This window comes from Rana temporaria, chromosome 2, assembly GCF_905171775.1.
Source record: "Rana temporaria chromosome 2, aRanTem1.1, whole genome shotgun sequence".
Lineage (NCBI taxonomy): Eukaryota > Metazoa > Chordata > Amphibia > Anura > Ranidae > Rana > Rana temporaria.
In genome coordinates, this window is record NC_053490.1 from 451,893,722 (window position 1) to 451,921,002 (window position 27,281).

Consider the following 27,281-nt stretch of genomic DNA (forward strand, 5'->3'; position numbering starts at 1 on the left):
CTATACACACACGATGGATGATGCTTCCCTGTAGCTGTAGCAGTAAATGTGCTATAGGGGGGGTCAGCTGCTGGGTTGGTCACTGCCAGAAGTTTCTTCACCTTAATGCATTTCACCTTAAAGTGGAGTTCCACCCATAAATATAACATTACATCAGTAGTTTTAAAAAAAATGTCATTAGTCCTTTACAAATTTTTTTTTTTTTTTTTTTAGATGCCTTCAAAGTGTTGTTGCTAGGCATAATAGTTAATCTTCCCTCTTCCTGCACCTAGGTGCTTAATGCACCGCACAGACTCCTGGGAATGTAGTGGGTGTAACTTTCCAGGAGTCTGTGCACTCCCCAGTCTCAAAGAATCATGTGACTTGGACAGTACAGGTGCTGAAACCTGATCTGACACTTGTGCAGCACTGAGCATGTGCGAGATCTGCAAGGCTGAAATCCAGGAAGTCATACAGTCTGACTTCATGATGCCCACACTTAAGATGGCCCCAGTCAATTTCTATTTTATAAAGTGTCTAAATGCTGTAACAACCTAACAAAACAGACCTTAGTTTACAGACTAACTTTACTAGAATACATTAAGCTTGTGTATTACAGGGGTATTTATATTTAAAAAGTGAAATTGTGGCTGGAACTCCGCTTTAATGCATAAAGGTGAAAAAACACAAGGGTTTACAACCCCTTTAAAGCACAGCAGTTTGGTATCCTTTTAACCACTTAACGCCCGCCGCAAGACTATTTACGTCCGCAAAATGGCACGGACAGGCAGAAGGGCGTATATATACACGTCCTTGCCTTTGCGCGGGTCGGGGATCTGATCGGGACCCCCTCCGCTGCGTGCGGCGGGCGGATTCCCTCCCGGAGCGATCCGGGACGACGGCGCGGCTATTCGTTTATAGCCGCTCCATAGCGATCGCTCCCCGGAGCTGAAGAACGGGGAGAGCCTTATGTAAACACGGCTTCCCCGTGCTTCACTGTGGCGGCGCATCGATCGTGTCATCCCCTTTATAGGGGAGACACAATCAATGACATCAGACCTACAGCCACACCCCCTACAGTTGTAAACACACACTAGGTGAACACTAACTCCTACAGCGCCACCTGTGGTTAACTTCCAAACTGCAACTGTCATTTTCACAATAAACAATGCAATTTAAAATGCATTTTTAGCTGTGAAAATGACAATGGTTCCAAAAATGTGTCAAAATTGTCCGAAGTGTCCGCCATAATGTCGCAGTCACGAAAAAAAAAAAAATCGCTGATCGCCGCCATTAGTAGTAAAAAAAAATATTTTTTTTATAAAAATGCAATAAAAATATCCCCTATTTTGTAAACGCTATAAATTTTGCGCAAACCAATCGATAAACGCTTATTGCGATTTTTTTTACCAAAAATAGGAAGAAGAATACGTATCGGCCTAAACTGAGGAAATTTTTTTTTTATATATGTTTTTGGGGGATACTTATTACAGCAAAAAATATTGAATTTTTTCAAAATTTTGCTCTATTTTTGTTTATAGCGCAAAAAATAAAAACCGCAGAGGTGATCAAATACCACCAAAAGAAAGCTCTATTTGTGGGGGAAAAAAAGGACGCCAATTTTGTTTGGGAGCCACGTCGCACGACCGCGCAATTGTCTGTTAAAGCGACGCAGTGCCGAATCGCAAAACCTGGCCTGGGCATTTAGTTGCCTAAAGGTCCGGGGCTTAAGTGGTTAATAGCTCATACCATACATGGAAGACCCCTTATTGTAGTCATTTACTAACTAAAAAAGGTATATTTGTTGATGGGGGGGGGGGGGGGGGGGGGGTGGGGCGTACTTACATGTCTGAGTAGTCTCTGGACATCTAAGGAATTTGAATATTCTACATCATTAAGTTTTATATTCAGTGCAGTTAACTGAGGAACACAAAACATACAGCCACTGTTAAAAACATCTACCAGACAATTCAAGAACAAAACATGTACAGATATTTAATGTGTACGGCACAAAACATTTTTAAAGTGTTTTAAAAAAAAAAAAAAAGGGGGGGGGGGGGGGGGGGGGAATTACTTTTTTTCATCATATTTGCCTTTAAAATCCTTTTTTTTGAATGCATCACAGGAGTTAGGCCATTATTCTTTACTTACTGGGGTTATACGCCATCTTTAGGTGAATGGACACTGGTAGACCAAAAGGTCTTAGACAGGAAGTCTGCCCCTATATAACCCCTACCATACAGGAGGTGCTTCAGTTTTGTAGCAAGCACTGAATTCCCAAAAGAAGGGAGGGACCTCAGTGTCCCATGATGTAGTCAAAGAAAGGGATTTTACAGGTAAGCATGACAAAAAAAATAAAATATTTCTTCATTATATCACGGCACACAGAGTTGGGCCATTATTCATTACTTACTGGGGGGGGGGAGCCCAAGAACACTCCTTGCAGTCAGTTGGGCCTAGGTCAGAAACCAACTGAAAATTATATATATATATATTATATATATATATATTATATATATATATATATATATATATATATATATATATATATATATATATATATATATATATATATATATATATATATATATATATATATATATTTTTAATATAAAGAAAATGTATATGCATATCATTTTCAGTTGGTTACTGGCCTAGGCCCAACTGACTGCAAGGAGTGTTCTTGGGCTCCCCCCCCCCACCCCATATCCAACACACACACGTAAATATAACATACTTTCCTTTTCGATTTACTAAGGCTTGCATCTTAAGATCCTTTATAAAAGTTAAAGGGTCAAAAGGGATAAAACAAAAATATGTGCATCTATTGAATATATATACCGTTTTAGATTGCAATATAATAATAATAATATAAATGCAACAGTTTATTGTAATGTTTTCAGTGGCTAGGCTTTTATGAGTGGTTCTCCATCAGTCAAGCATAGGTACCATTAGTTGTAAAGCTTAGCATTAAGTTAAAATATGTTTATTTAGCACACAAATAAAAAAAAAGTTTTTATTAAGCCCCGCCCCACCTTTTCAACTTCCTGTAAAGCAAGACACTGTTTGCTAAACAAGCCACATTGGATCATTTACTACAAGGGTCAGCAACCTACAACATGCATACTGTAAGCAGTCAATTAAAACATCTCGCCTAACATTCTGCTTTTACAACCTACCCACCCCCCTGGCATTCAGGTGCCAGCCCCCCTCAAAGCACCAGCAAAGCCTGCTGGTACCACAAAGGTCCATGTAAAAAGTGAACTCGCACGGTTTTCATGCTTTAAGTGGAACTGTCAGCTGCAGCAGATACGCATTCATTACCCCTACATTTCCAATGGTGCAGGACTTGAGGCTGATCTGAGATATGAAGGTGCATAAATTGGGGCCCGACGTGTAGGGCTGATCTGTCAGTGTTAAAGTGTATAAACTGGGGCTAATCTGAGGTCTAACAGGTGTTTGAATTGGGGTTGATCTGAGGACAGAAGGTGCATTAACTGGGCAGATTTGAGTTTAATGTGGTTCTAAAGGTTTAAATGCTTTTTTTTTTTTCTAAAATAAAAAACATGTTATACCTACCTGCTCTGTGTATTGCACAGAGCAGTCCTAAACCTCCTTTTCAGGGGCCTCCATCGGCGCAGACTTCCTATAGGGCAGATGTGCGCGCTTGCTCCCTAGCCGATTTGTGTGCGTCCATTGACACACACACACACACCCCCCATGGTTCAGCCCCTCCCCCTGCTCACAGAATTTGATTGATGGCAATAGCCAATGGCTCCTACTGCTGCCTCTCTGTCCTGTGAATGTAGAGGGAGAGGAAAGAGCACCACAGAAGGGCACAGCACTGGAATGAGCGAGGATTCAGGCAACAGTTTTAGTAAAATGTACGACTTTTGAACCACTTTAATTTCCCATAGGCAGTACAACTTATGGAAAAGTTGAAAACAAGCCACATTACAACAACGTGCTAATAAACAACTGGTGCGACAGTGAACTGCTTGTATATCGATGCCTAATGTGGAAAAGGTTGCGAATACCTGACCTAATAAATTAAAAGGTTTCATGGGACTAAAACCCCTACAATAAATTATATAAGAAGGATCTATGAAAACTTTGACACTCAAAATTAAGCAGACTTACATCTTTGTGCATCATCAGCTTCTCCTCAACCCAGCCGATTTCCATGTCTGAGAGATTTTGGGCCAGTATTCTTTTGAGGACTTCAACTTCACTTTCACACTGCTTTAATAAAAGTTTTAACTTGGAGTTTTCCTGAATGACATCCTATATGAATGAAACATAGGGTTTTTATAGGTCAAGGCCAGACAAACTGAAGCAGCCAGGTAGTCAATATGCTTTAAAAACAATCCACTAGGGGGCGCAGAACACAGAAATGCTTTATACTCCACTGCCCAAAAAAAATGTAAAGGAACACTTTGAAAACACATGAGATCTTAATGGGTAAAAAATATGTTGGATATCTATACTTATATGGAATGGGTAATGTGTTAGGAACACAAATGATGCCATATTGTTTGATGGAAATGAAAATCATCAACCTACAGAGGCTAAATTCAAAAAAGACACCCCGAAAATCAAAGTGAAAAAAATTATGCAGCAGGCTAGTCCATTTTGCTGAAATTTCATTTCAGCAACTAAAATGGTACTCAGTAGTTTGCATTGCCCCCATGTGCTTGTATGCATGCTCCCAATGAGACAATGGCTGGTGTCCTGGGGTATTTCTCCCCCCGATCTGGACCAGGGCATTACTGAGCTCTTCAACAGACTGAAGGTGCAACCTGGCGGCACCGGATAAACCGAAACAATGTCTCAGAGGTGTTCTATTGGATTTAGGTCAGGCGAGCGTGGGGGCCATTCAATGGTATCAATTCCTTCATCCGCCAGGAACTGGCTGCATGCTCTCGCCACATGAGGGAAGGTCGGACGGACATTGTCGTGCACCTGGAGGAACCCAGGACCCACTGCACAAGGGTAGGGTCTGACAATGGGTTCAAGGATTTCATCCTGATACCCAATGGCAGTCAAGGTGCCATTGTCTAGTCTGTATAGTTCTGTGCGTCCCTCCATGGATATGCCTTCCCAGACCATCACTGACCCACCACCAAACAGGTCATGCTGATGTTACAGGCAGCATAATGTTCTCCACAGCTTCTCCAGACCCTTTCACGTCTGTCACACGTGCTCAGGGTCAAACAAATGGCCCCTGCCCCCCCCCCCCCCCAACTATAACTGGCCTTCACAGCAAGTAGCACATGGAAGGGAAAATGCATAAAAGACAAAAACAGAACATTCCATAGCTCAACTCACCAACCAGTCTGCTGACAAACCGAATTAACATGTCCAACAGTCTGCGTTAAAAATGGGGGTTCTATTCATAAAGCTCAGGATAAGAGGTCAAATATAAAAAATAAATAAAAAAACACCTGAGCTGCTACAACCACCCAATAAATAATAATTGTGTTGCGCTGCTCTGTCAAACCGAAAAAAAAAAACACACCTAACCCATTACTTGTGTGTAATTATGTTAGCATAAAATTGTGCGATAAACAGTTGAAAATCAAAAAACACTTCTAAGCATCTGACCAAACAGATCAGTTGGATTAGTGATTTTCCTGGCTGTACTGGCCAGGGAAAAGCAGCTCGTAAACCGGAGTGACAAAATTCTCGTTGCTTTATTAGTCATAAAGGTGGTCAGTGAACGGATGTTCCTCTGTGCACAGCAAGCCGACCGCTTACAGTGATCCCAGGATCCCTTGTGAAATGGTAGAGCCCGAGAACAACAGTGGATAAGAGGCCCCCTCTGAGCGCTTTAAACGTCATTGCGCAGCTGTGAACTCCCACTTTTATTGGAAAGACGGTAGTCAGGATCATGGCTGCAGGTGCTTGATCCTGGTATAACAGCTTGCTGCTGAGGCCGTATACAAAACAGCTGCTGGACAGCAAGTGGTTAAAATGAAAACAAAAAACAGCCAGACTTTCCTACACAGGAAGAGACATACTATGCATTTGCCATATTCTGAATACTGACCGAAGAGGTCAGTAGCTGTCTGGGGCTGGGTGGGAAGGCATAGATCAGGTTGAACGGATCTCACTGTGTCATCACAGCCTCCAATGTGAAGGTACAAGGGTCCCTTGAACTTGGCAAAAAAAAAAAAAAAAACTGCACAATTTGTTGTTGAATCTCAACAATAGGGGGTTCACATCTTGGGAACCCCACCTGTGGCAAAGGGCTTAAAACAACTCCAGATGGGGAAGCCATTCCACTGGGGATCCAGACGATAACTGAGAAAGTCCACCTGACAATTTTCCACACCTGGGATGTGGGTGGCAGAGATGACCAAAGAGGTGTTCAGGTCTGCTCCGCAGACTGACAAGCTGGAATCTGTTGCGATAACTCTCCAAAATCCCTTCCGCAACTACAGCGCTGGGTTATAAAGCCACCAGGCTAGGGAGAGCCTGGCCTTGGGAATCAGAAGTATAGGGTGATTAAAGGACCAAATCAGTTTGTCCAAATGTGGTCAGAATGTGGAGTTGCAACAGTCTGAAGTGAATCAAAAAAGGAGGCCACCATGAGACCCAAAACCTTCATGCAAGCACAAATTGAGAATGTCAGTGGGGCCCAGGGGTCCCCGAAGTGACAAAGGCAGAGAATTTTGTCACTGCAAAACAGATAATGTTGAAGAGAATTTGCATATAGGCAGTGTGCCTGTCTGTTGAGGCCAGAAAATCCCTCCCAAGAGGAAGAAGGCAATGACTGATCTGGCATTTTCTATGCAACATTTCTGGATTTGTAAGAACAAGTTAAGAATTTTTAGATTAAGAATATGCTGAAGTCTTCCACTTAGTTTGGGAACTGTTAAGAAGTAAGAGTGGAAACCTTGAAAGTGTTTTTCTGTTGGTACGGGGGCAATGACCGCTTGATCTAAGAGCGGTTAGTAGCAATAAGATCTGTTGAGGAAAGGAGACAAAAATTGTAGAGCATGAAGTTGAAAAAGGCAGAGTGAAACCCCTGGAAACACCACTCTGGACCCAGGTGTTAGACTGTCCAGGACTTGAAAGCCGACAGACCTCCCTCTTCATGAGAAGTGGCAATACATCATTGTCAGAAGACACAGGTTGTGGGGCTATACTTCCTCACAAAAGTATGTTCGGGTCTTAGACTTGACATTGGAGGATTGAGAGTGACAAAAAGGAACCCTTCATAACCTCAGTAGAAGAACTACTGATGGAAGCATGGGCCTTTTTCTTTTTGGGGGGGGGGGCACAAATCTTAACTCATGTGATCTTCTTGTTATGTGTGCAGAGAAAGGCAATTTTGGAAGTTTCACAAAGTGTTATCTGCCAAACCATTAATGCAGTAGCACAAGTCCCTGGGCATAAAGGTCCAGTGGAAGCTGAAAGGTTGGAGCTGGGATTCTGGGCCATAGGTTTGAAAACGCAACTACAGTCTGCATGATAGGGCCATCCAAGGGAAAGGCCTTAAAAGGTGGGATTCTAACCTTTTATCTATCAAGTCTTTAAAACACAGGATTATCTGGGCACAAGGCTGTGCGGGTCTTATGGAGGCAAGAAATGGCTGTGTCCACCACATGAATTTTCCATTTCACAAGGAAAAACTTTCCCCAATAGGATTTTGTTTGAAATCACATTTTAGAGGAGAAAAAAAAAAAAAAAACAAAAAAAAAAAAACAATCTTCTGTGGGTGAGGCCACTATGCATAAAGGACAAGCTCAATAAGCGATTAGACCAGAAAGGTTTTGGTGTAGAGAATTTGAGACCCCATACTGGACACTTTGAGGCAAGCAGGCTCAGGCTGCTCCAACATTAAAAAAAGAACATCTGGCAGTTGTCCATGCTAGCAAACGCAGGTTGTATGGTGGAGCATGCCAAAGAAAATAGGGAATAAAAAAAGGCCATTTATCTTTTTTTTCTCCACTGTGTCCTTGAATACAGACAGGAATATGTTCCACAGGGACTGTTCGTGTCTTATTAAGACAGGAAATTGGTCCACAACAGGGACTGTCCATTTTCCAGGAAACATTCCTCACTAGGATATTGCTGAACAAAACTTTTTAAAAGCGCAAAGAGCTTTTCCGGGTGAAGCCTGTCACCATGAAAAACAGGCTCCAAGGCCGGCCATAGAAGGTTAGAACCGTCTTCTCCCAGCAGGGAAGGCTTCCCTCGTGCCGGTAGAAGACAATGGCTCAGCAGGAGGGATTCCCACTGGCAACACTGTCTGTGTTGATGAGGGAATTATACAAAGTATGTAGAAGGCTTGGACAAAATTATGGAACCCACTGACCGAGACCTTAGGGTGCACAGATTCCAGTTGCTCTAATGCTAAATGTTCCATGTCAATATAAGGTAGCAATGGTATCCTTAAAGGGTCACTAAAGGAAAAAAAATGTTTTGCTGAAATTACTGTTTACAGGGTATAGAGACATACAAGTTAACTGATTCCTTTTGAAAATGATTAAAAATAGATTAAATTCTATCATATAATGTGCCTCTAGTTTCACTTTCGGTTTTAAACTGGTTTCATGTTTATGTGAAGTAAAGAGACCCACAGAACATAAACAAATCCAGGGCAGTGTTTTGTTTTTAAAATGAATCTGAGTTCATTGAATCGGAGTTTTAGACACACAGCTTAGACCACAGTGAGAAGCTCCCATGAGTTTTTTCATAAGGAGCCAGACAAGCAGGAAGTGTGAAGATCACAGCAGAATTACAGCTACTTCAAAGCAAAAACGAACAATAAGGACATGAAACCAGTACTGCAGTAAGGTAAAGGAAGCTATTTAGCTAAAAAAAAAAATTCCTTTAGTGATCCTTTAAGCTTGAATGAAATCTCTGCCCCAAAAGACATCCTATCTTGATCAGATTTCTCAGAAGAAGATCCTCATCACATCAACCAATCTCCTGCAAGAGCAAAGACAGAAACAGACTCAAGAGGCTAGTTTGACTTCTGCCACCTAGGACCTCAAAAAAGGGCCAAGGTCAAGCCCTTAATATCAGACATGGTGGAAGAAAACTCCACTTGATATATAGGAGGAAGGGTATGTGGCCAAAGAGCCAGTGGAGTAAAAAGACAAAAAAGCAGGGAATCCAGCTGGGGGTAACTGTCCAAACTGAGGGCACTAGGGCAATGTGGTGAGAAACCATACATCACTGGCAGCTCCCGTGCGATAGTGTGCCAATGAAGAGCAGTGCTGTAATACATAGCTTGCTGGTTAAATAAGAAAAACACCTGGATAATCTAAAAGAAAGTCAAACGCTACTGTAACTCAAGATAATGGCTTCAGTTTTATCCCAGCCATCAAATAATTCACATATATCCATAAAACGTGAATTGCTGGATTAGAATAAATAAGACAAAGCCAACTCTTTTATATGAATTCACAAAAGGTGCAATCGCTTAATAGACGATAGAGGTTTTTTTACCTCCATCTCGTTCATTTTGGAAATATGCTGAATTCTCTTCTGTTCATACTGATGGACCACCTCCTGAAGCTTTCCGATATGCTGTTGGATAAGCAGACGTGTATGAGTACAGAATTGTATTAACCATCTCATGTTTGACAAGTCTACCCTGTCTAAACAAACACTATAACTGCCAATGCAAGATAAAGTGACAGTTCTTTTAAAGCAGTGGTTCTCAAACCCCCTAGTGTCGTGACCCCTTGATAAAGTTTCCCCAAGTTGTGGAGACCCCCAACAGTGAGAATATTTTTGTAGCATTGGTTGTCCGCACCCAAGGCAAGACCAGCAATTTGCGCCCTAACCCACGGACATTTGGCGCTCCGAGTCCCTTCCACTCGCACAGTATTAAACCCCTTATGGTACATTTTAGGATGTACCACTCTTCAGGATTCAGGGACCCCTGACAAATCATTCGACCCCTGAGGGGGTCCCGACCCCAGGTTGAGAATCACCGTTTTAAAAAAGGGACATCTACCAAACCTAGATACTAACCTTACCAGTGTTCTCTCACAGCTTCCACACCCAACACTTCCAGGTATGAAAGAAAATACAACCTGCTCCACTGGTGGTGCCCAGGCCTAGAGCCAGGCTCTAGCACTGTCACAGGATTTGGTGCCATCACCAAAATTGGTAATTTTACTGCCAGCTGTGGAGCAGCAAGAGGGGGAAAAGGAGAACAAGCCAGTCTAGTATACGAGGGGTGTGGGGTCTTGTGCAGAGATGTTTACTTTGGCCAGCATTGGCAAGATCTCTTAACCATTTAAACCCAGGTCCATTTGGCTGGCCAAGACCAAAGCACTTTTTGCGATTAGGCACTGCGTCGCTTTAACTGAGAATTGCGCGGTCGTGCGACATGGCTCCCAAACAAAATTGAAGTCCTTTTTTCCCCCCACAAATAAAAGCTTTCTTTTGGTGGTATTATCACCTCTACGGTTTTTATTTTTTGCGCTATAAACAAAAATACAGCAACAATTTTGAAAAAAAAAATCAATATTTTTTTACTTTTTGCTATAAATATCCCCCCCAAAAAAAAAAAAAAATCTATAAAAAAAGAAAAAAAATTCCACATTTTAGGCCGATGCTCATTCTACTTTTAAAAATATCACAATAAGCGTATATTGATTGTTTGCGCAAAAGTTATAGCATCTACAAAATAGGGGGTAGTTTTATGGCATTTTTATTAATATACTTTTATTTTTTTTACTAGTAATGGCGGCGATCATTGATTTTTATCATGACTGCGACATTGACGGACACATCAGACACTTTTGACACCATTTTGGGACCACTGTAATTTTTACAGCGATCGGTGCTATAAAAACCGATTACTGTAAAAATGACACTGGCAGTGAAGGGGTTAACCTGTAGGGGGCGCTGAAGGTGTTAAGTGTGTCCTAGGGAGTGATTCTGTTAGGGAGCGTGGCTACGAGTGACACGTCACTGATCGCTGCTCCCGATGAGAGGGAGCAGAAGATCAGCGACAGTGTCACTAGGCAGAACGGGGAGATGCATGTTTACACTTGCCTCTCCCCATTCTACAGCTCTGTGACCCGATCGCGGGACAGAGCCGACATAGACTCCGCGGGAACTGTGAAGGAGCACACGGGACAGGCGAGCGGACTCTGAGGGAATTTCATAGAGACGTTAATATACGTTACTTTGCCCAGCCGTGCCATTCTGCCGACAAATCTACAGGAGGCGGTCCATTCTGCCGACAAATCTACAGGAGGCGGTTAAAGTATATGTGCCACAAATGGGCACTGACTGGCACCATAATAATACAGTAGTAAAAACAGTGATGCCCAGCAATGCCACTCACCAGTAATCAGTGACAGTGTTCCTCAGTGCCACTTATCAGTGCCACCTATCAGTGCCACCTCATTGGTGCCCATCATCAGTTCCAGTCAGTGCCCGTCATTAAAAACTTTTTTACAAAAAAATTTAACAAATAAAAACGTTTTTCTCCCAAATTTTCGGTCTTTATTTGTTGCGCAAAAAAAAAAAAAAAAAAAAAAAAAAAACACACAGAGGTGATCAAATACCACCAAAAGAACGCTCTATTTGTGGGAACAAAATGATAAAAAAAATTGTTTGGGTACAGTGTTACATGATCGCGAAATTGTCATTCAAATTGCGACAGCGCTGAAAGCTGAAAAAAGAGATTTTTAATACAGCTTACCTGTAAAATCTTTTTCTTGGAGTACATCACGGGACACAGAGCGACATTCATTACTATATGGGTTATATGGAGTACCTTCAGGTGATGGACACTGGCAATCTCAAACAGGAAATGCCCCTCCCTATATAACCCCCTCCCATAGGAGGAGTACCTCAGTTTTGTAGCAAGCAGTATGTCTCCCAAAATGGTCCCCATAAGAGGGGTGGGAGCTCTGTGTCCCGTGATGTACTCCAAGAAAAAGATTTTACAGGTAAGCTGTATTAAAAATCTTTTTCTTTATCGTTACATCACGGGACACAGAGCGACATTCATTACTATATGGGATGTCCCAAAGCAATGCTTACAATGAGGGGAGGGAGAACATCTCCAAGACAAAAGGATTTAATTTAGAGAATACTCAAATCATAATAAATCCAACTTAGTTGAGAAAAATAATCTTAAATTTTAAATTTAACTCAAAAAAGAGGAGCCCCCGGAATCCGAGGGTCTCAAACTGCAGCCTGCAGCACTGCCTGCCCAAAGGCTGTATCAGAATTCCTTCTTACGTCCAACTGGTAGAATTTTGTAAACGTGTGGACAGAAGACCAGGTTGCCGCCTTGCAAACCTGAGCCATAGAGATCTGGTGGTGTGCTGCCCAGGAGGCGCCCATGGCCCTAGTAGAATGAGCCTTTAATGATACTGGAGGAGGCAACCCTTTCAAGCCGTAGGCCTGAGTGATTAATTGCTTAATCCACCTAGAAATGGTGGACTTTGCAGCTGCCTGCCCCTTCTTGGGCCCATCCGGTAATATGAACAGCACATCTGTTTTCCGGATCTTCTTTGTAGCTTTAAGATAGGCCTTCATGGCCCTGACGATATCCAAGGTATGCAGCAACCCTTCCTTTCTGGAAGTAGGTTTAGGGAAGAAGGATGGTAATACCAAATCCTGGTTCAAATGAAAACTGGATATAACCTTCGGTAGGAAGGAAGGATGAGGGCGGAGAACGACCCTGTCCTTATGAAAAATAAGATATGGTTCCTTACAGGATAAGGCCGCCAGTTCCGATACTCTTCTTGCGGAAACTATGGCGACCAAAAATACTAACTTCCTTGTCAGTAAAACCAAAGGAATTTCAGCCAACGGCTCAAACGGTTGTTTCTGTAAACTTGACAGAACAAGGTTTAAATCCCACGGGCAAAGCGGGGATTTAACTGGAGGTTTAATACGCAAGACCCCTTGAAGGAAGGTCTTAACCAGCGAGTGGGTGGCCAGCGGCCGCTGAAACCACACTGACAGAGCAGAAATCTGTCCCTTGATTGTGCTTAATGCCAATCCTTTATCCACTCCTAGCTGGAGAAAACTTAATACTCTATCAATGGTGAATTTGCGAGGAAGCCATAGCTTGGACTCACACCAACCTACATAGGCCTTCCAGACCCTGTGATAAATCACCCTAGAGACCGGTTTCCTGGCTCTGATTAGGGTAGAGATTACTTTCTGAGACAGACCTCTACCCCTGAGAATCAGGGATTCAGCTTCCAGGCCGTCAAATTTAGATGCCGTAAGGCAGGGTGGAGGATCGGACCTTGCGATAGCAGGTCTGGCCGTAGAGGAAGAGTCCAAGGGTCTCCCACTACCATCCTTAAGATTAGTGAGTACCGTGCCCTTCTGGGCCATGCTGGAGCTACCAGGATGACTGGTATGTGCTCCACCCTGATCCTGCGCAGCAGGCGGGGTAGTAACTGAAGCGGGGGAAACGCATAAAGAAGTTTGAACTGATGCCAAGGGCAAACCAGCGCATCGGTTCCGCAGGCCATCGGATCCCTTGAGCGGGACATGAACCTGTCTAGCTTCTTGTTGAGTCTCGATGCCATGACATCCACGTCCGGCACTCCCCATCTTTGGCAGAGTGCTTGAAAGATTTGTGGATGCAGAGACCATTCCCCCGGCCATAGAGTCTGGCGGCTTAAGAAGTCCGCCTGAAAGTTGTCCACTCCGGGAATGAATATTGCCGATACGCAGGGCACATGAGCCTCTGCCCATAGGAGAATCAAGCTCACCTCTCTCTGAGCGGCTTGACTCCTGGTTCCCCCTTGGTGATTTATGTATGCCACAGCCGTGGCATTGTCTGATTGAATTCTCACCGGGAACCCCTGCAATTTTGACGTCCAAGCCCTGAGGGCTAGTCGAGCAGCTCTGAGCTCCAAGATGTTGATGGGCAACTGCTCCTCTAGCTTTGCCCAAGTACCTTGGCGAGTGCAACCATCCAAAATTGCTCCCCAGCCTGTCAGGCTGGCGTCTGTGGTCACTATCTTCCAAGCCACTGGGCTGAAAGATCTCCAGTAGGTTCTGAGGGTCTAACCACCAACACAGACTTTGTCGGACTCTTGATGAGAGCGGCAACGGGATATCCAAGGCCTGTGGCCTTCTGCTCCATGCTGACAGGATGGCTGCCTGCAGGATGCGAGTGCGACTCTGGGCGTATGGTACCGCCTCGAATGTGGCCACCATCTTGCCTAGTAACCTCATACATAGGCGAATAGTCGGTTCCTTTTTGCTTAGAACCAGTAGGATTAATTCCTTGATGGCTTTGACCCTCCTCAGAGGTAGAAACACTCTTTGTTGTTCTGTGTCTAATCTCATGCCGAGATATTCCAACTGCCTTGTGGGCAGGAAAGCTGACTTTTCTCGATTTAGGACCCAGCCGAACTTCTCGAGGTATTGGACCGTGAGGGCCACTGCTCGCTCCAAGCCGGGAGACGAGTGATCTATGACTAGGAGGTCGTCCAGGTATGCTAGGATCGTGACCCCTTGGATCCTTAGTTTGGCTAGGATTGGAGCTAGGACCTTCTTGAACACCCGGGGGGCCGTAGCCAACCCGAAGGGAAGCGCCACGAATTGGAAGTGACGCGAAGCCACCATGAAGCGTAGATATTTTTGATGTGGCTGATAAATTGGAACATGAAGGTAGGCATCCTTTATGTCTATGGACGCCATGAAGTCGTCCTTTTGGAGTGTGGCAGCTGCTGACCGCACGGATTCCATCCGAAATGAGCGGATCTTTAGGTATGCATTTACCATCTTTAGGTCCAAAATTGGCCTAACATCTCCATTGGACTTCGGGATGATGAATAGGTTGGAGTAGAAACCTAGTCCCTGTTCCAGGACTGGTACCTCTACTATTACTTCCTGGGAAAGTAGATGATTTAATGCCGACATTAATGCGGCTCCTTTCTCCGGATCGTTTGTAATCCTCAACTCCTGGAAATGAGGAGGAGGAAACTTTAGGAAATCTAATTTGTAGCCCGTGGCCACGGAAGACCGTACCCACTCGTCGGGAATGCTGGCTTCCCAAACCTCTGAAAAGAGTCGCAGCCTTCCCCCCACCTTCGTGGGTGGGGGCGCCCCTTCATAAGGGCTTGGGGGCTGGTTTTGCTGGTTTGCGAAACCACTGCTTTCTGCCTCTAGCAGCCTGTCCTTGAGACTTGCTGTTGAAGCCGAAGTTTGCTTTCGCAGGAGGCCGTCGATACTGTTTGGCATTAGAGGGCCCCTGCCCAGGGGAGTACTGTCGTTTAAACGCAGGCCCCTGAAACTTCTTCTTAGTTGGCAAGAGAGTACTTTTGCCGTTTGAAATGGTCTGAATGTATTTATCTAGGTCTTCTCCGAAGAGTCGTCCTCCATAGAAGGGAAACCCTACCAGGAGCTTCTTGCATGGGGGCTCGGCCTCCCAGCTCTTTAACCATAAGAGTCTTCTCATATGGATAAGGGATAACGATAAACGTGACGCTTGCTGGATAGAATCCTTAATTGCGTCTACTGTAAAACATATGGCCCTAGGGACATCCGAAAATTCTTCTGCCTGCTGGGCAGGAATAGTTTTAAGCATCTGCTTAACTTGATCCGATAATGCTTGAGCAACCCCAATCGCAGCCACCGCTGGCTGTACTACTGCCCCTGCCGTAGTGAAGGAGTTCTTAAGTAGTGCTTCCAAGCGTTTATCAACTGGATCCTTGAATACCTGTATGTTTTCTACAGGGCATGTTAACGACTTGTTAACACATGAGATGGCTGCGTCCACTGCAGGAGTAGCCCATTTCTTGGAAAATTTATCTTCCATAGGATATAGGGCAGAGAATCTTTTAGGTGGTAAGAAGATTTTATCTGGCTTGTTCCAATCTTGGAACAAAACTCCCTCTAATAGAGGGTGGATCGGAAACACTGCATTGCTTTGAGGCGCCCTCAGTGAGCCCAAAGCTGAAACCGTTGATACCTGGAGATCTGGTACTGGCAAGTTGAATGCATTATGGACCAAGTCCGTTAAGGCTTGAATCCACCAGCCCTCCCCTTGGGAGACTGCTCCAGACTCCTCTGTATCCGGATCTTCGATCCCTGAACCTACTTGGTCCTTGTCCAAGAGATCGTCCAATTCCCCTGAGGAAAGGACCTCCTCTTCTGAGGGTCCACGCTCGGGCGACGGAGATCTAATCCGTTTACTGCCCCGCATAGCTGTGGCTATCATTTTTCCCATTCTTTTCTCCATCTCTCTTAAAGAGGTGAGTAATACCTCGTCCGTGACCATCCTAGGGTTGGACTGACCCGCGCCAGCTCCAGCCCCAGATCCCGATGGCCCCAAGGCTCCCTGAGGGGAAAGCAGCGGCATAGCTTTGTCCGAGACCTCAGACTCTCTGGGGGAATCCCCACCTCTTGTACCCTCTGACCCGGATGCCATGGTACAATACCGAGGTACACCTGCTACCTATTGGTACTTGGAACTATAAAAGTTAATTGCCCAAACACCTGTTTGGGGGATAAAAAATGCTTCCTCTCCCCTAGATGACCTTTTTTTTTTTTTTTTTCTTTTTCAAATCCAGGAAAGAAAAATCATTCTGTCCCCCTGAGTAGTATTGCAAGAAAAACTATGAGATGGAAAGAAACAGCCTATTTCTAGGCTTGAAAACAGTCTTCTGAAGACTGCAATATTCTTTTTGGCCACTGTGTGTCCTCGGCGCCCCGTGCTGCCGCTCTGGTCTTTCCTCCCCAGTTCCAATGTATCGAATGCTGTTTGGAACGAAAAAGAAAGGGCCGCCCCTTCCTTAAACCACTGACCCGCCCTTCCCCCCTCAGCTAAACGGCGCAAATTGCGCCTATAACACGTGAACGCGCGCGCGCCCGCCGATAGGGGGGGGGGGGTTGGGGGGAAGGGAGCCTCTCTGCTCCAGCTGGAACCACGAGGAGGTCAGCGTTTTGCCTGCTTAGCAGGCTCTGAGGAGGAAGACTGATGGAGCATCGCCTGGAGGCTTGCAGGTAAGCATAGCTCTCTGACACACACATACATTTTATATTACACAGGCCCTACTCAAATGTTTTTCCAACACTACAAGGGAGGTCACTTCTTATGGGGAAAAAATACACATAGAGCCATCCTATCATTAAGATATGTGACTAGTTTGCCAGATGCAGCGCATAACTTTAGGCATGTCCCCTGTGACCCCCCCAGAAAAAACCTGCTAAGAACCAAGTTCCGCAAGTTTTCCCCTCACTTACCTGCTCCATGCCGCAGGACTTTGCCAAGCAAGAGGCCCAATCTTCCCCCATCTCCGTGGGGATGTCTAGACCTTCAGGCCCTGGGTTCCTATGAAGGATCCACTGTCCTGGGCCCATATAGCACTCTGGCAACAGAAACATTAGGCACCCAAAGGTTTCTAAGTTCTGGGCCCAGGGTCCAGCTCTCTAAAAAGAAAAGCATTATGGGCTATACCCCAAGGGTTTGGGGTCCGGTTACTGACCACTTTAGCGCTGAGGCCTTTGGACAGAACCGGTTAGCTCACCTAATCCCAAGGATGCGGAGGCAAGCTAAACCATGACCAACACCTAAGACACTGGCGTAAAAACTGAGGTACTCCTCCTATGGGAGGGGGTTATATAGGGAGGGGCATTTCCTGTTTGAGATTGCCAGTGTCCATCACCTGAAGGTACTCCATATAACCCATATAGTAATGAATGTCGCTCTGTGTCCCGTGATGTAACGATAAAGAAATTGGCTTTGGCAGGAAGGAGCGCAAGTGTATTGAAGTGGTTAAAAACTTCAGACCGACTGTCAAAGCAACCACATCACCAGGAATCATACTGGTTTAGTAACTTTCCATTACAATAGGACCTTAGCAGCTACTTAGATCAGGATCACAAATGTGATCACAACACTGAGAAACAAATCCAAAAAAGCAATTGCTATTTATAAACATGAGTCTATCAGAAACGGGTCCCCCAGCCCAAGACAGATCTACTGTGGATAAACTTCAAATGGATTGTTAAAGTATTGTAGTTCTGAAAAAAGTGGCGAAATAGTTACCTTTTCCTTACTGGTTATTTTCTCCTCAAGGACACCATTCATTTTTCTTAGCTTTTCAATCTTATCCTGCAGATCACGCACATCACACATATTCTGGTAGCTTTGATTCTGCAGCTCTTCCTTCAAAGAGGTGCTTTAGAAAATAAAGAGGAGATTTAGGATATATTTTCACTCCTATATAGAGCCAACATATTCTAAAACTCTATAAAAGCACATGGAACAATTCACCTCAGTCCTCAACAGACTGTATCAGAGATGTGTTTTTTTTAATTTGGGCCAGCAATCTGTGACAGACTGTTTTTCTAGAAATCATTTTTGATTTGGAACAATTATCAACCCAGAGGACCTTACAGTCAAGTGTCACTACAAAGACAGGTACACACACACACCTTCGAGCAGAGAATGCATTAAAGCGGGGGTTCACCCCTACAATATACTTTTTCTCCTTAGATTCCTGCTCGTTTTGTCTAGGGGAATCGGCTAGTTTTAAAATATGAGCAGTACTTACGGTTTACGAGATGCATCCTCTCCGTCGCTTCCGGGTATGGGCTGCGGGACTGGGCGTTCCTATTTTGATTGACAGTCTTCCGAGAGGCTTCCGACGGTCGCATTCATCGCGTCACGATTTTCCGAAAGAAGCCGAACGTCGGTGCGCAGGCGCAGTATAGAGCCGCACCGACGTTCGGCTTCTTTTGGCTACTAGTGACGCGATGGATGCGACCGTCGGAAGCCTCTCGGAAGACTGTCAATCAAGAAGGAACGCCCGCTCCCGAAGACCCATACCCGGAAGCGACGGAGAAGATGCATCTCGAAAACGGGTAAGTACTGCTCATATTTTAAAACAACTAGCCGATTCCCCTAGACCAGACCTGGGCAAACTACGGCCCGCGGGCCGTATACGGCCCGGCGGACCTTTTAATCCGGCCCCCCCGCCGCCGAAATCGCCGCCGCCGCCGCAGCTGCTACGTTAATCACCGCGGTGGGGAACATTACAGACAGCGTTCATTTGAACAGCTATTTTCCCCGCCGCGCATAGACACTCCCCCTTGGACGGATCTGTCCAATCGCGAGCAAGGGGGAGTCACATAGACACTCCCCCTTGCTCGCGATTGGACAGATCCGTCCAAGGGGGAGTGTCTATGCGCAGCGGGGAAAACAGCTTTTCCCCGCCGCGGTGATAACAGTAGGCAGGGCCGGTACAAGGCAGGGGCGGGAGGGGCGAGTGCTCCGGGCCAGAGCCGGCCCGTCCATGGGACCCAATGGGACCAGGCGGCACCTAGGAGGGAGCGGCAAATAAATAAAACACCAGTAAATTTGATATGCTCAAGTGTGACTAGCAACTGCTTGCAGAGACACAATTGATAAATATGTATAATATAACGGCTATTGCATACTGATACATTTATAATAGATAATTGTGAGGTTATGTATGAAGTCGTGAAACAACTGTTGTATGTTAATGAGGAAGATATATTGTATGTTATCCATATTTCTGCTGTAAAATTACGTTTATTTTTGAAAAAAATTTGCTTGTAACAGTTAATTAATATGATAAAATGATGAACTATTAAAATCCCTTTTAACATTTTTGAAAAATATATTGTACCAAAGGTCCGAAATAGAACAGTAAATGGTTGATAACATGAGTTATGTTACGTTGGTGGGCACCTAATGCTTGTTAGTCAATTTATCATGTTAGTGTTGATATCTAAATGCTCTGAGTAACAATACATTTATATGTATTACAGTTGCACTATACAAATCAATTGGCCTTTATATCACTTGGTATCCACTAGTCCTGTAACTGACAAAGTACTTTTTCATACTTTCTTGTTTTTTATATGCATGGAGGGGGCAACAATTCAGGACAGAAGTTGTCTTTTGAAATCATATTCACGCTTATCTTTCTAATTTGTGCACTTTCTTGAAGGCTCTTGTAAACGAGTCATATTTACATTCCTAAAAATCCACTGTGCAATCAAACACAGCCACTGTGCCATGCCATCAAACGCAGCCACTGTGCCATCAATTGTCGCCACTGTGCCTATCAAACGCAACCACTGTGCCATCACACGCAGCCACTGTGCCATCACATGCAGCCACTGTTTAATCAATTGTTATTGATTAAACAGTGGCTGCCTGTCCCCAGTGTCTGTCCCCCTCCTGTGCCATGTCCCCAGCCTCTGTCCCCCACCTGTGCCATGTCCCCAGCCTCTGTCCCCCTCCTGTGCCATGTCCCCAGCCTCTGTCCCCCTCCTGTGCCATGTCCCCAGCCTCTGTCCCCCTCCTGTGCCATGTCCCCAGCCTCTGTCCACCTCCTGTGCCATGTCCCCAGCCTCTGTCCCCCTCCTGTGCCATGTCCCCAGCCTCTGTCCCCCTCCTGTGCCATGTCTATAACAAGTACTCGTACCAGTTGTCCAACAATGATATTTACTGCTTTTTATAAAGAAATACAATTGATTTTATGCAGTATTGAGTTTAGCCTTTTGGCCCGGCCCTCCAAAATATTTTTAGTTTCTCATGTGGCCCCATCGAAAAAATAATTGCCCACCCCTGCCCTAGACAAAACGAGCAGGAATCTAAGGGGAAAAGGTCACAAAATTAATAAATGGGTGAACTCCCGCTTTAAAGTAAAAAACCTTCTATCCGATAATAATTATAAAGGGCTTATATAGCGCCGACAGTTTAGAACCACTTTAAGCGCTACACCCCTTTTGTTTGCATGTCATGTCAAAAGCTAGAGAATTGAGTTTTTAGGGATGACAGACCTGAAGGCAGGAAAGAAGAGGAAGCTGCAAAGTAAACATAGAAGAAAAGTAGTGACACCATCTGTATCACCACAAAATATGTAAAAAAAGACAGTCGGTTGACTTACATTTCCATCTTCAAACTTCTGATGAAATCTTGTTTTGTGTCCATGGCACGTGATGATACGATGACAACGTCTGACACAACACTGCTCAGTTCAAGTAACAGGTCTGCCAAATTTATCACTGGAGTGCCTGGTGGTGGAGTAAACGTTACACACTGCATGAAAATGTAAATTCAATTACGTAACATCATTGGTAAAAGGTAAAAAAAAATGGCTTGAAAGCAGCAAACCACATCTAAGACTATAAAGTCTTCATTGTTTGAAGATCCAGTATATCCTTGGCATAACAGTCTGGTATGCATTTATTAAAATTTCACAAAAACACAAGCTTCCTATTTTTGTTGTACAGACTATTTTCATATGCCTATGGCCCCATTACTAAAATGTAATGATAAAACTATCCAGAAAACCACATTAAACAATATAAATGTATCAGATAAGTAGAGACACACTTGCAGATGGTGAAGCCACTGGCTTTACAACTGTGAAGGCACTCATTTCACTCCAAATATGCTCTGCTTTTGGATCTTCATCACCTAGAGGGGGAAAAAAATAAATTAAAAAAATTGATGTGCATTTATGGAAACGTGTCCTCTTACAGCATTCTAGTCGTCAACCGACTCCCATCAGGGGCTTTTAGAGACCAGTCATGTCTTAATTTATGCTAGGTTCACCCCCTATGCGTCTTTGCGTGCCGTATTTGCGCAGGCACGGCAGTGCATTCAAGTGAATAGGCTGCCATGTCTGCATTTCTGCAAAAAATAAATAAAAAAAGTGCTTGCGCCTGCAAAAACACAGCTGCAGGGAAAACGTCCTGTGGTTCCTGCACCTAAACTGCAATTTTAAATGCGTAGGGGTGCCATTCAGAATTAATGGCAGCCCTGCACGTTTCCGCAGAGAAGTGCGTTTTCAACGTGAGTTGTTGTGGGAATCGCTGCAATTCCCGCAGCCACATGCAGAAGTGCGAACCTAAGTTTAAAGCATGAAGGCAAAAGGATCCAGGTTGTTGCAATAATGCAGGGGGTGTCCAAACTTTTTTCAAAGAGGGCCAGATTTGATGAAGTGAACATGCGCGAGGGCCGACTATTTTTCCCAACATTCTTTGAACCATTAAAATTAAATGCAAATTAACTAAATACACTGCCCAACATGAATTCTCTTGCCTTTGTAGCTGTGTGTGGTGAAGAGTCCAAGGATGAGCTTGGGCATGTTATTTGTATATAGTTATACCATATTTATTGGCGTATAACCTGCACCTTCACTTTTAAATAAAGAACTGTGAAGCAAAATAAGGATTTGTGCCCATCAATGCAGCCTAATCAGTGCCCATTTGCAGCCTCACCATTGCCATAAATGCAGCCTGACCCATGACCATCTGCTGCCTCGGAGGGAACAGGGAGGAGGCGGGACCAGCGCTAAAAGATTACTTACAGGAGAATCTCCTGGTCACTCGGCGGCATCTTTAATACAAAGTCCTGCCTCCTATGATAGCCAGAACAGTTATCCAATGTCAGCCCAGGAAATGGGACTTCCTATTACAGAGGCCGGAGTAATCAAGAGATTCCCTTTGTATGAAATCTGGCGGCCCCCTCCCCCCAACGTATCCCCAAGCGCGGTGCTCTGGGATTCATTGGGGGCCACAAAAGATATTTATTCATAAATTACCAGTGGGGCCGCAGGCCGGACTATGAACATGCCTTCAGTAATGGATCAGTGATTAGGTAGAACTGAAGAAGTTCACAGGAGGAAAAACGTTCTCTCCTTGCTTAGACTGGCAACAATGAGAAGCCTTACAGCCCTCCAGAAGTCGTGTTCAAACTCAAAGTACTTTTTAACCCCAAAAGTGGATTTTTTTTTGCTTTTTCCTATGATGCAGGACTTTGTGTCCCCCAATTAATGTTTGATTAATGTTTCTTCACACACCTTCCCAACACACTCTGTAGATCCGTTAACAAGGTCAAAATCATGTGTTTTAGCCCCCTACATTTTAAATGGGGAAAACCTAAATAATCAAGAGTCAAAACTAATTTTGTTAGTCGACACTATAAAATGTAGGTTTATCTAATTAATCTAAAACACTACACTATAGCACGTAAAAATAAAAAAATAAAAAAAAAAGCTGTAAATGCTCAAGTCTTAGTGGCTGACCTGTACAGATAATAGACACTTTACAACAGCAAAAAAAGTCAAGAAAAAAGTCTAACACCGATGAAAAATATTCAAGGAAAACATTTCACTTCCAACCTGTTGTGTTCAAGATTGTCGTCTGAAAAGATTCTTCTGTCAAAGTGTTGATGTGTGCAAGACTCCCACCTGGTGTAGGCGGTCCATAGGCATTAACTTCTACCTGCAAAATTAAAGCTTGATGACGTTCTTCTTTAATATGCGGATACTTATGAATAAAAAGCAACCAATCCCATAAACTGCCCTTTAAAAGTTTTAACAAGCACTAGAGCAATTTTTTAATAAATGTTTTTGCACATATGTAAAAATCTGCATTTTTGGCTACAAAAATTGCTTAAGACACTAAAGAACATTTGCATTTTTTTATGTTGCCCGATATTCGCGCAACTGTTTATATAAATATGATAATCAATTGTTTGGTAAAATACACAAGATGGGCTTGTGTTGAATAATTGGATACCAAAAACATGACAAGTCTTAAAACTGTGTGCACCCGTGACATTGCGAAAAATAATGGTACACAAAAATCTCCATAGAAAACACTTTAAAAGCCTTTACAGTTCATCAGCTTAGAGTTAAGGTAATTCTAAAAAGGCAACTTATTTTGGTAACAGGTCAATGATTTTGCATAGAGCAAACCCAAAAATCCACTTCTCTGCTTCCCAGCCAGCGCTCCTGGCCCCTCCCCCTTTAAGAGTTTCTACACAGAAAGTTGCTTGCTAAGGGGAAACTCAGGTGGACTCAATCCTGAGTTGAGCCCTGTGTGTCCACTGCCACACATAGCAGGACTCGGCCCCAGCTCTCTCCTCACAGACGGCGATTGACAGCAGCAGGTGCCAGGAAAGAATAGACCCCAAATATCTTCATAAAGAGGACCTGTCACAGATGATGCCATCACAAGGGATGTGGTTCATCCGTTGTGATTGCAATAAATATTTTTTTTTAATCAAAAGTATAGCATAGCGCTTTCGTTCCCCCGTACATATGTAAACGTTGATTGCACCATGCATGCGAGGCATCACTGCAATCATTTTAGCACCAGACCTCCTGTGTAACTCTAAACTGATAACCTGTAAAGGCTTTTAAAGTATCACCTATGGAGATTATTTAATATCATAGTTTGTCGCCATTCTATGGACATACACAATTTTAAAGCGTGACATGTTAGGCATCCATCTACTAATTAACATAATTTACCAAAAAAATGGCTATTGTGTTTGTGTGCACTAAAATTCATGAATTCTCTCTCCCCCCAAAAAAGTGTGTGTTTTATAAACCGCTGCGCAAATATCATGTGACAAAAAATGGCAACTACCAACATTTTATTTCTCCTGGGCCTTTGCATTCAGGAAATTCATTAGAGATTTTATATATATATATAGATAGATAGATAGATAGATAGATAGATAGATAGATAGGAGAGATATATAGTATTTATCGGCGTATACCGTGCACTTTTTTCCCCATAAAATAAGGGGAAAATCGTGGGTGCACGATTTACCCCGATACCCGCGCTCATTTTGAACGCCTCCGCCGACATATACCGAGCGCAGTACACTCGGGGTACATTTGGCCAGGCTCGGCTTCGCTCGTGGTCATGCTGTGACGTTTATGCGTGAGAAGCAGAGCGTGGCCGAACGTGCCCGAGTGTACTGCGCTCGGTATATGTCGGCGGAGGCGTTCAAACTGAGCGCGGGAAGCGGGGGATTAGACTCGGAGACAGCGCGGGAGAACACCACCGAGGCCACAGACGGACGCCGGACCGGACAAGGCCGCCGATGGACGCCGGGCAAGACACCAAAACTAAGTATTAAAATGTTTTTTTACAGGAATATCGGGTCTACATTAGGGGTGCGCGCTATACGCCGGAGCGCGCAATACCATGATAAATACGGTATATGTTTGGGGGTTCCAAGCATTTATTCATTTAGTAAAAAAATAAAAAAAAAGTGAGTTTTACAGTATGAAATGTCAGAATCGGCTTAAAGGGGTTGTAAATGTTTTTTTTTTCGAAATGGGTTCCTTTAAGCTAGTGCATTGTTGGTTCACTTACCTTTTCCTTCTAAAAAATTGTTTTCTTTGTCTGAATTTCTCACTTCCCGTTTCTCCTCAGTAAGCTGTTCTGGCTGACTAACCCCCAGCCAGAATGGCTCAGATAATGGGGGCAAGCTCAAAGGAAAAGGTAAGTGAACCAACAATGCACTAGCTTAAAGGAACCTTTTTAGAAAAAAATAAAAACAAATCTTTACAGCCCCTCTAAGCAGCTACGAAAAGAGGGCTGTCCTGGCATAGCTTAAGTAACCAGTGCTGGCGCCTGCAAAATAAAGTTACAGCAGGAACTTTGATTTGAATTTTCCGTACTGTGTGTGAAAATTATAAATATAAAAACATGCACACAGCAAAGGTAAGCAATGAATTTGTTGAGGATTCTGTATACATCAAGAACTGGAGTTGTCATACCTCTCCCCGGGAGCTTTCCTTCAGATTTCTTATTACATCTAGGAGAGGTGCTGTGATTTTTGAGACTTCATAGGAGGACTTAGCCATTTCTTTGACTGCATTTGCCTTCATATTCTGAGCTTCATTTTCTGCATCTGCCAAATTCCGCCTCAGTTCATTGACATCTTCCCTGCATGTGCACATCACATTTATATGAATTAGCTTCAACTAGAAATCTGTTTTGCTCATAACGGGCTGGTTTGAACTTCTATATTTCAAATGCTATGGTTTTTTTTATATGCAATTTTTGTATACTTTATCTAGGAAAAGAAGATGCCTCCTGGGATTTAAATTATATATAAAAAAATAGTGCATTTTCCAATGCACCGACACATCCAAAGAAGATACAGGTTTTATTTTGTGTAAGAAGGCACACTACAACACACAGTAGTGTTACCTTTTATTGCGGTGCGCTGCTACACATCTCCATTGGCAGGCCATTTAGAAGCAATACCAAAGTATATTGCGGAAATCATACATTACCGCAGCGCAACTGTGTAAACCCAGCCTTAGTGTTCTGGATTAGCAGCCCAAAAGGTGACCACACACCCACACCTTCTAAAGAGAAATATTCAAAAAGCTGGCGAGTCAATTATTGAATTACATTTTCCAAAATAAAACCGATATCACTCAATTTAAAATTCTGCCTTACAAAAAAATAAGTTATCTTTTACAGTGCTATTTTAGCACTCTTTAGCCCCAACATGCTTTACTTTTGTCTAGATTTCATACTGAATATTAAAAAAAGTTTCTAGTTAGGCCTGAAGAAGTGGTTCACAGCTCCTTACAACCTGCTGGCGCTCTCTCTCTCTCTCTCTTTTAATGTGAAAAACGCTCAAGAAATGACACTTTGCTACAATGTCAAGTAGCGTACAGCTTGTATAACAGTGTAAATTCACTGTCCCCTCAAAATAACGCAACACACAGCTATTAATGTCCAAACCGCTGGCATCAAAAGCGAGTACATCCCCAAGTAAAAGTATCCAAATTATGCCCAATTAGCCATTTTTCCTCTCTAGTGTCATGTGACTCATTAGTGTTACAAGATCTCAGGTGTGAATGGGGAGCAGGTGTGTTCAATTTGGTGTCATCACTCTCACTCTCTCATACTGGTCACTGGAAGTTCAACATGGCACCTCATGGCAAAGAACTCTGAGGCTCTGAAAAAAAAAGATGGCCTAGGCCAGTGATGTCGAACCTTTGCACCCCAGAAGTTTTGGGACTACATTTCCCATGATGCTCAACTACACTGCAGAGTGCATGATCATCATGGGAAATGTAGTTCCAAAACATCTGAGGTGCCAATGTTCGCCATCACTGGCCTAGGCTATAAGAAGATTGCCAAGACCCTGAAACTGAGCTGCAGCTCAGAATCCAGCCAAATCTCTGAAGGGATTGACCAGTCTGTCAGATGTTGGCCTTTGCCAACTCTTCCCTCATTAAAAGGTCATCTAAATAACCCATAAAAGGCAATACATCAGCAGCAACATCTAACAGGGGCCAGCACCTCGGGGTGGGGGGGGGGGGCAACAAATAGGTAGGGCAATGTACCCACGGAATAAAGTCTAGGAAGCATAGATGTGCTGAAAAACTTGGAATGGAATGTAGAAAGCATCTTTGATGTCTACAGAGGTGAGTAATTGCCCCAGATTGTAGGAAGCAATGATTGGCCTTGCAAACTCCATGGCTATAATGCCCTGACCAAAGAGTTGAGCCAGCATGGAGGTCCACTAGTTG

The 27,281-nt window shown here is 43.8% G+C and overlaps 1 protein-coding gene across 1 annotated transcript in view; it reads right to left on the minus strand.

The window, feature by feature from the left end:
* SPAG5 (sperm associated antigen 5) overlaps window positions 1-27,281 on the minus strand; it is an 81,361-nt gene that overhangs the window by 6,384 nt on the left and 47,696 nt on the right. The window contains exons 17-24 of the mRNA XM_040338510.1: window positions 25,506-25,674; window positions 23,106-23,208; window positions 21,314-21,397; window positions 20,865-20,991; window positions 17,990-18,122; window positions 9,442-9,522; window positions 4,120-4,263; window positions 1,825-1,899 (exon numbers count right to left, since the gene is read on the minus strand). Of these exons, the coding sequence (XP_040194444.1) occupies window positions 1,825-1,899; window positions 4,120-4,263; window positions 9,442-9,522; window positions 17,990-18,122; window positions 20,865-20,991; window positions 21,314-21,397; window positions 23,106-23,208; window positions 25,506-25,674 (916 nt within the window). The remainder of the gene's footprint in view (window positions 1-1,824; window positions 1,900-4,119; window positions 4,264-9,441; window positions 9,523-17,989; window positions 18,123-20,864; window positions 20,992-21,313; window positions 21,398-23,105; window positions 23,209-25,505; window positions 25,675-27,281) is intronic.